Genomic DNA, 9,956 nt, shown 5'->3' on the forward strand with positions numbered 1-9,956 from the left:
CGACGGGGGAGCCCGGTCCACTATGCTTGAGCGGTTACTTTGCTTTGGAGAGTCACATCTTTTCACAAATAACCACTCTCGCCTTTCTTTTTTGCGAAGTGAAGCACTCTTCACTCTCTCCTGTTCGTGATAAAAGCTTCGGATGGCTCTCATTGGGTTTTGTAGTCACGCTTTGAGTTCTTCTTTGGTCTCCTCGGGATAGAGGAAGGTCTCCTCGGGGCAGAGGAAGAGAAGTGCAAGGAGGAGCAGTTCCTTGCGGCAGAAGGAAGAAGGAAGAAGGAAGAAGGAAGAAGATTGTTCTCTCTAGACTTCTTCTTGGTGGCTTGTGACAGAAGAAAAAATAGAAGAGAAATTGAGTTTATTTCTCTTGTAAGTTTGTCTTCTTCATTATATCTCGGTGTAGAGTTTTCTTTAGTGTATCTCGGTATAGAGAGAGAAGAAGAGAGAGAACAACGAAGCGTAATTGAGTTTATTTCTCTTGTAAGTTTGTCTTCTTCAGTGTATCTCGGTGTAGAGTTTTCTTTAGTGTATCTCGGTATAGAGAGAGAAGAAGAGAGAGAACAACGAAGCGTAAGAGATTCCTCTTGTAAGTTGAGGTGATCGACTGGTGTAAATTACTCAAGTAGTAAATTCCTCTGCAACTCTGTGGACGTAGGCAATTTGCCAAACCACGTAAATCTGTGTGTTCCGTTGTGTTGTTCTTTTCTGGTGTGAATTTTCTCATTCTATTTTTCACTTCGTCGATCGTTCTCCTGTTTGATTTATATATATACCACATCAACTTATATATCTAGATCTCGCAACAACAACAACGTTATTTAAATGTTAATGAATAACAATAAAACAAATAAATTTACAAATTACCATTTTTATTTTAAAACTATTTTGATCCTAAAAATTAAATTCTTAATGAGGGCTCCACGATTACTGGTAGCAATGACCAATTATCTAACCAATTTTTTCTTGGTATTTAAACAAAAAAATTATCTTGGTATTTAAACAACAATATTATTCCTTTTAAAATAATTTTGCATACTCCAAATATATATTTGTATTATTTTTTTTTTTTTGGTAATATTTGATTGAAGCAAGAGAGAATAAAAAATATGAAATAAAATTATAATTAGTTTGAAGGTGTAGATTTATTTATTAGTTATTTGTATATATTTATTTGTTAATTTTATGATAATTCTTTTGTAATTAATGAGCTTCATATAAAATTTACAATTTTGATAAATTTTTGTATGTGTGTGTATATTTATATATATAAATAGAAACTAAATAGACAAGATATATATAAATAGATTATTTTATGCTTTGTCCTCCCAAACCCATTTGCATCAAAAAATAACTTCAAATGCAAGCTCCATCTTCTAAATTTATGTAAACTAAATTGCTTCTATTTGGTTTGTTGAATGTTGTAATTTAGTCATTTAACAAAAGAGAACAACAATTTTAGCACTGTTAACTTCATATCTTCTCTTTGTTGCAGGGCACTGTTAAGCTGCTCTTTCAGCCAGCAGAGGAAGCAGGAGTAGGTGCCAGGAGAATGATTGAAGAGGGTGCACTAAAGGATGTGGAGGCTATATTTGCTGCTCATGTAACTCATGAACATCCTACCTCTGTCATTGGATCCATGGCTGGCCCTTTACTAGCCGGATGTGGATTCTTCAAAGCAGAGATAAGGGGCAGGCAAAGTTCAACAGGAAGTCCGCATCCACACAATTCTATTGACCCCGTTTTAGCTGTCTCTGCTGCAATAATCAGTTTGCAGAATATTGTGTCACGGGAAGCTAATCCTCTAGATTCACAGGTGAGTTTGGATTTAATCAAAGGATATGGCTGTGGCTTCATGCAGAGCCCCTTTTGCAAAGCTTGAATTGACAGGAGCTTCATGTCTTGGATGTGAGAAAAGTGTCAAAATAATATCTTGAATCTTTGCAGCGAGTCATGTTAATCCCAGAGTATATAAAAATGTCAATTTAATCTCCAGACTCTTTTAATATTGAGCTGAAATAGTCCCCTTGGAGGACTATTTTAGTCCCAATTTAAAAAGTTGGGGATTAATTTTACATTTTTATTGATTGAGACTAAAATTGAAACAATTTGATGACCTGCAATACAGGTTAGCAGCGAACCACAGAATAGAAAAATAGGGAGAATGATGCGCTGATTTTACACAGGTAAAGTGACGCGGAAAAGCATACTGAGTACAGTGACAGTAAAGGTTATTATAGACAACTAAAGATATCAGAGATCTGAATAAATGGCTGAGATGAGCTGAGGTAGTTTTTACTGCACGGTGTAGATTGCACTAGGTAAAGTACTGTGGTAAGTTCTTATCATCCCCCCGCAAGCCAATGGATGGGTTGCTGATAGTTAGCTTGTCTCGAAGCTTGGAGTAGCTAGTTGTAGGCGATGTCTTGGTAAAAATGTCAGCAGGTTGATCATCAGGTGGTGTATACTTGAGAACAATCTCCTTGGAAGTGATATGTTACTGAATGAATTGATAGACAATATTTGTGCTTGGTCCTGGCGTAAAACATTGGATTATGCGCTATAGCCATAGCTGAAGTGCTGTCGCAATGAATAGTAGACGGAGAGATTGTGGAAATGTGAAAGTCATGTAACAATCGTCGTAACCAAATGGCATCAGTGGCTGTAGAAGATAGAGCTTTGTATTCAGCTTCGACTGAGGAGCGAGCCACTGTTGGTTGTTTCTTAACACACCAAGAGATGAGTTTTGGGCCTAAGGAGCAGTATCCAGTAACTGAATGACGATCATGAGTGTCACTGGCCCAATTGGAGTCTGAATAGGCATGCGGAGTAAGAGGTCCAACTTGAAGTGGAAAGCCAAGTGTAAGAGTTCCTTTTATGTACTGAAGTAGCCTTTTTATCGTTGAAAATGAATGGATGGAGGATGATGTAGATGCTGAGATAGGCTATTAACCACAAACTGAATATCGGGCTTTGTGTTGGTGAGGTACTGGAGCGATCCAACAAAGTGACAGAAGTGGGCTGGATGATAAAATGGCTGTTGGGAGTCGCTGTTTACTTTGGATGAGACCCTAAAAGGAGTCGGTTGAGGTTTACAGTCTGTCATACCCGCCCTCTGTAAAATGTCTTTAACATAGTTAGTTTGGGTGAGGTGAAAGCCATTATCGGTGTGCTGAATTTGAGTGCCAAGGAAGGTGGAAACCGCGCCTAGCAGCTTCATCGAGATTGTGTGTTCAAGATTTTGAAGGAGCTGATGAATAGCACTTTGATTGTTCCCTCTTAGTAGAATATCATCTACACAAAGCTGCAGATAAATGTGTGTTGATGTGGAATGATAGGTGAGTAATGAGGGATCAACATGACTGATTTCAAATCCGGTTGTAGCAAGTGTATGGAAAATATATTAAACTATTGTCGTGGTGCTTGTTTGAGACCATAGAGTGATTTGAGAAGATGGCATACATAATTAGATAGCTTACCGTGAGGAAAGGCGTTCGAGATAGTACTTGCCACTAATATTGAAGAGCCACAATTAAAAAGGTGCGAATGGTGGAAACTTCGCAACAGGGCTGAAGGTTTCGGCGTAATATAAGTCGTATTCCTATTGGAATCCTTGAGCGACGAGATGTCCTTTGTAGCGTTGAGTTGTGCCATCATGATTCTTTTTGAGACAAAATATCCATTTACACCTAAGGATTGGTTGATCTGTTGGAGGAGGGACAAGTTGCCAGGTTTTCTGATCACGAAGGGATGAAATATCCTCATCCCTAGCTGGCCGGCATAAGGGGGATTGTGTTGCCTGTTTGTATGTGAAGGGTAAGCATGTAGAGGTTGTGTTTAGGAGCGAGGGAACCAGCTTTTGAGCGAGTTCTCATGTGGTGAGGGTGAGGAATCGTTAGGATGGACTGAGATACATATACAGGTTGAGAGAGATTTGCTGTAGAAGGCGGGGATAGAGGAATTGTTGGCGGCTGATGTGATGTAGAAGTGTGAATAGATGACTGCTGGGGAGAAGTTGGGCTGGCCGAAGGAATGGGAGGGGCCTGAAAATTCTGTTTGTTTTTGCTGTATGTAGTGGGAAGAAGAGTGAAGGGATGTGGGGAAGGAGACGGAGATGGTTGTTGTAGAGTTGGGGACCTTGAAATGATGATTTTACCTTTGAGAGGATTGAAGCACTTGTAGCCTTTGGTGTGGTTTGGATATCCAATGAATATGCGTGAAATAGATTGTTGTTGAAGTTTATGGCATTGAGAGGTGTGCAACAAAGAAAACATTCGCATGCAAAGATTTTTAGGTGTGAATAGTATGGTGGACAGCCATGAATAAGTTGGTAAGGAGATATGTTTGATGCATTTGGGGATGGCAACCTGTTAATCAGATAGATTGTTGTAGGGACTGTTTCGAGCCATAGGGAGGGGGTAAGTTTGGATTCGGCTAGAAGAGCACAAGTTGTCTCAATTATATGACGATGATTTTGTTCTGCTATCCCGTTCTGTTCGGGAGTGTAAGGACATGTTGTTTGTTGAATGATACCATTATTGAGTAGATATTCACTGAATTTGAAGTTTTTGTACTTCCCACACCCGCCTATTTTTAGATCTTTATTTTTCTTATCAAATTGAAGTTCCACAAAGTGTTTGAATTTAATGAAATGAGAGAACTTCATACTTAAGTTGCGTACGATAGAGCAAGTAAAGCTAGCTGAATCATCAATAAAAAGAACTTAATAATTAAAACCTTGAACAGAAGGTATAGGGGATGACCCCTAGATATCAGAATGTATAAGTTCTAGTAGATTACATTTAGTATGACTAGAAGTAAAAGGTAAACGATGACATTTAGCTGGGGTACATGATTGGCAAAATGAAAAAGAGCTAGAAATTAAGAGATGGGGTTGCTGATTTGCTATGGTTGCAAGAGTGTGAGAGCTAGCATGTCCCAAACGACAATGCCAGATATTTTTATTGATTGTGGTGGAGGCTAGAGCTTGATGAGTGGCTGGAATTGGGTACAACCCATTGCGGCAAGGTCCTTGAAGAAGTACATGTTGTGAGATCCGGTCCTTAATTTGATAAGCCAGCAACATCAAATTATGATAGTGAGATAGTTGAGGAGAATGAAACAATTGGGAAAGGATAAGCTTACGGGATGGTGCTGGCAAGAGTCCATGCCCAGAATGTTAAACATGAAGAGTTGCACTGTTACCAACTTGAATTTGTTCTTGACCATTGTAAGGTTCAGCGGTCTGAATCTATTCATTTGAGGCAGTCATGTGAGTTGTGGCACCAGTGTCAAGATACAAATCCGGAGGTTTAGAGGAGGTAAGAAAGAGAAGTAGGTGGTGGAGGTCAGTTTGGTGTGTCCAAGTTTGTTATAAATTTGACCATGCATGCCAGGTCTTGTTGCTTGCTTGGTGTGTGAGGATTTTTGCTGATTATCTGCGATTTTGGAGGTTGAGTTAAAGTTGAGATTGCGTCCTTTGTTGTCGTTCTATTGACCTTTTCCTTTATGCATATTGAGAGCTAAGTGAGGATCCGGTGTAGAACAAGCATAGTTGTCAGAAACAAGATTAATTTCCTCACTAAATAGAAGCGAGTTGAGATCCTCAAGTGCAATTGGTTGTAACTGAGTTTGAATGGCTGTTTTGAAGGACTGATAGGTAGAGGAAGACCTTTGAGAATATATAGTATAATATCCTCAGTATCGGTTTTTGCTCTTTCTGCAGATATGTTGTCAACCAGTGTTTTGATCTGAGTTAGGTATTGTACCATTGTGAGATTCTTCATAGATACATTATGAAGCTCATTCTTCAGCTGGATTACATTAGTTTTGTTGATAGCTTGCAGCCTCTTCTCAAGAGAAGACCAAATTTGAAAGCAGCTATCGAGAGTGAGCGCATAACGAGCCTTCCATCGTAGTGATGCTGAAGTTCTGATACTATGAAAGAATTTGATGACCTGCAATACGGGTTATCAACGGACCACACAGAGGAGAAAAACAGGGTGAGTGATGCACTAATTTTACACAGGTAAAGTGATGCTGAAAAGCATACGAGTACAATAACAGTGAAGGTAATTATAGACAACTAAATATATCAGAGATCTGAATAAATGGCTGAGAGATGAGCTGAGATAGTTTTTATTGTACGGTGTTGAATGCACTTGTTAAACTACTGTGGTAAGTTACACTGCTAGTGCATTCTTTTTAAAAACGACCCCACATCAATAGTCAGTGGACTATTTTGGCGCTTTTCTTTCTTTTTGAGACATTTTTCTTCTAAACGGCAAGACAAATATTGTCTTGTAGACAAGAATAGTTTGAGTTATTGTCTTGCAGAATAGCAATAGATTTCCTATAATTTAATGTAAAAATGTATTGCATTTCAACAAAAATCTGTCTTGCATCCTGAGCTAAGAATAACTTCAGAAATGTTAACCATTGATGCTTTCGTAAAGCCAAAGAGTGTCCTTCAGTTCTTTTTAACTGCTACTAGTAATAAGAGATGAGTATTCCCATCACTGAATTGATACTGGAAACTGAATCTTTATTGCAGACCTAAAAATAAAACTGTGCATATTTTTAAAAATTTATATTATTCTGCCTTAATGCATTCATCTTATATAAAATTTTTACACATTCGGCAACATGTCTTATCACCTTAGTTTTCATCTCCCTTTGGTAGGTAGTTTCAGTGGCAGCAGTTAATGGAGCAAACAGCCTAGACATGGTGCCTGAAACTGTCATCCTTGGTGGAACTTTCAGAGCCTTCTCCAATGTTACCTTTCATAAACTTCGACAAAGAATAGAGGAGGTACGCATTGAGAATCCACCATGAGCTATTTTTTGCCTTCAATTGATAATAGAAGTCTTAAGAAAAACCCAAATTTGGACCCAGAAGAAGCCGGTTTCGAATTGGTTTATCAATCTCTCAAATGGCCTCAAACATGTAATAATTGGCAGTTGAGAAAGGCTTGAAGATTCAAATTTAATTATGAAGTAAAGCATCAAAATAGTTCCTTGACTGTTTATATAGAGTAATTTTAGTCCCAGAATCTATACAAATGTTAACTTAGTACCGAACTCTTTAAATCAGAGCTGAAATACTCCTTTATAATTGCTGTTTCAGTCTATATCAACAGAGTTCGGGATTAAGTTTGTAGACTAGGACTATTAATGTCCCACTGCCATAATAGTACACAGACTATTTATATGGGACTATTTGAGCCCTATAGTCTATAAAAATGCCAAATTAGAGTTGAGATAATTTTTGGTGGGACTATTTCAACATTATATTAAAAGATCCGGGGGCTAAATTGACACATTTATAGACTGAGACTAAAATGACCCACTGTAAAGAATCGGTTGAGATAATTTTTGGTGGGACTATTTCAACATTACATTAAAAGATCCGGGGACTAAATTGACACATTCATAGACTGGGACTAAAATGACCCACTGTAAAGAATCAAGTGACCATTTGACACTTTTTTATTTATGTATGGTTTCGTTTTCTTAAACTTCTGGCTAGAAGATTCATTCAAACTTTATATTCTCAGGTTATTACAATGCAGGCCAGAGTCTATAGATGCGTCGCTTCAGTAGACTTCTTTGAGGAAGAAGGGTTCTACCCTCCCATGGTGAATGACGTGGCGCTGTACAAGCATGTGAAGAAGATGGCCATTGAGCTCTTGGGCTCTAAGAAGTACAGGATGGTTCCCCAAGTAATGGGTGCAGAGGACTTCTCCTTCTACTCGGAGATTCCTGCTGCCTTCTACTACATAGGTGTCAGGAACGAGACGTTAGGTTCCATTCATACGGCTCATTCCCCCTACTTCATGATTGATGAAGATGTTTTGCCTGTTGGCGCTGCCTTCCATGCCGCCATTGCTGAGAGGTACCTTTCTGAACTTGGTTAGAGAATAGAGGAGTATTCTATTCTTCAAAATTTGATTTTGTGCTGGCGGAGCAATGGGAATTAGAATTTATGATTCGTGATTGTTTTGTAGCAGCTGCTTTTGATAGCTGGTGTTTTGTGTATATAAATGATTCTTTCTTGAATTGGATGGGAAGAAGAAGCTTTGGGGGCAATGGAGTGTTTTTTTTTTTTTTTTTTTTTGTACAGGGAAACAGCGCTAATTTATAGCATGTTACTCTTTGTGTAAGTAATTAATCAGTTTTTCGGTTTGATTTTGATTTGAAGTGATATAATGTTATGCTTCCAATGGAGACTCCAGTGTCAGATGATGATGAGAGTAGTGAATGTTAACAATATTCATGGGCCTGTTTGATATCATTTATGTTATTTTTATTCTTTTTGCTGTGAAATCCGCTCCGTCAAGAATCCTTTCGCCAAGTTCCAAGAACACCTGAAAGAAAACCTTCTAGGGAACTCTCTGTGTATTGAGTTAGATGATTAAGAACTTAATAATATTATCTAAATCTTTCCAGCAAGAATAGGATCCAAGAACTTCTTTCTTGTTGGAAAGAGCCTTACTGCACTACTTGTTAAGAACTCCTTGTCGTTCACTTCTCTAGGCCTGCGGTTCTTGACCTAGATCCCTATAGCTGGAGAATAGAGTTCTCCCTCCCTGCAACGGTTCTTGGATGCTGAGGATCTTCCTACAGGTCAAAGTATAGGATTGCCGAAGAGCACCTACAGTGCTTTGTGTCGAAGAGCCCCTACGGTGCTTCGGCTACCTGAACAACAGAATGGGAAGGAAAGAATTACCGCAACAAATAAGAACTACCTGAACAACAGAATGGGAAGGAAAGAACTACCGTAACAAATAAGAACAAGAACAAAAGAAAACTACGAGAACTACAAAAACATAAGAACACAAGAGATTACGTGGTTCGGTCCATTGACCTACATCCACGGAGGGAATCACTACCAAAATTCACTGGCACAAAGGAAGAATTACAGGCTCATTACATCGAGGCATCACAAAGTCTCTCTAGATCTCTATCTCTATGACCTCTCCCTCAATTCTAAAGCCTCTCCTCTCTTTCTTCCTCTCCTTGCTGAATTTTCTTCCTCTTGATCTTCTTGATCAGATTTTTCTATCTCCTTATGGTGGTCTTTCATCCCACAAGACCCCTAATCTATTTATAGATAGATGAGGCCTCCAAAGAGGCATGAAAATTACAAGTGTGTCGTTTGTCATAATTAAGAGCCATGATATATAACACTTTTTAATTTTCACTGCAGCAAAATATTTGCGTCGGAATTTTTGACGCAAGTATTAGAGTCGGGTTTACGGTTGTTAAGTGTCGGATAATAAATTTTGATATTTGCGACAGATTTTGCGTTTGATTACATCCAAGTGTTCGACGGAAAAAGCATTATAAAAATGACGAAGCTTCAACAAGAGTAATGATGGATTTAGCGTAGACTAAAACAACACAAAAACTTAACTTGTTAGCATCGAACATTTCCGACTCAAATTAAACGAAAATATGACGTAATTAATCTAAAATATCTATCCCGCTCACTTAAATTTCATTTCTTCGCGAATCTTCTCTCGGTCTCCCCTTCTTCTTGAAACACTCTGAAGCTCCCTCTCCCTTAAGGTTTCGCTCAAAACAATCGCCTTCACGAACAAACCTTCACAATACAATCGCCATTATAGCTAGCTGAGGAAGGAACGACGGATCGTGCTTACAGACACCATCGAAACTCCCTTAATCTTTTATGCAGAAAGCATTGAAGAAAGTAAGCCTATTCACCAATATTTCCATTCATATGTGGTATGAATGAAAAAAATGATGTTTATGTGTTAGGTGTATGAAATGCATAGGTAGTTTGTTATGTATGTAAAAATTGAAATTTTTGTGTTAGGTAAGTATATACATAAGAGTTCAGTGGTATGCATATAAAAATTGAAGTTTAGGTGTTGGGTGCATATATACATAAGAATTTAGTGATATATATATATATATATATATATATTTATTTATTT

At 38.2% G+C, this 9,956-nt stretch overlaps 1 protein-coding gene across 1 annotated transcript in view; it reads left to right on the top strand.

The window, feature by feature from the left end:
• Positions 1–8,223, top strand: part of LOC110026339 (IAA-amino acid hydrolase ILR1-like 6) — a 13,572-nt gene extending 5,349 nt beyond the window's left edge. Inside the window, exons 2-4 of the mRNA XM_020727232.1 lie at positions 1,493–1,813; positions 6,680–6,808; positions 7,554–8,223. Of these exons, the coding sequence (XP_020582891.1) occupies positions 1,493–1,813; positions 6,680–6,808; positions 7,554–7,913 (810 nt within the window). The 3' untranslated portion in view covers positions 7,914–8,223. The remainder of the gene's footprint in view (positions 1–1,492; positions 1,814–6,679; positions 6,809–7,553) is intronic.
• The last annotated feature ends 1,733 nt before the right edge of the window (positions 8,224–9,956 follow it).

This window comes from Phalaenopsis equestris, unplaced genomic scaffold (assembly GCF_001263595.1).
Source record: "Phalaenopsis equestris unplaced genomic scaffold, ASM126359v1 Scaffold000364, whole genome shotgun sequence".
NCBI classification, from domain to species: domain Eukaryota; kingdom Viridiplantae; phylum Streptophyta; class Magnoliopsida; order Asparagales; family Orchidaceae; genus Phalaenopsis; species Phalaenopsis equestris.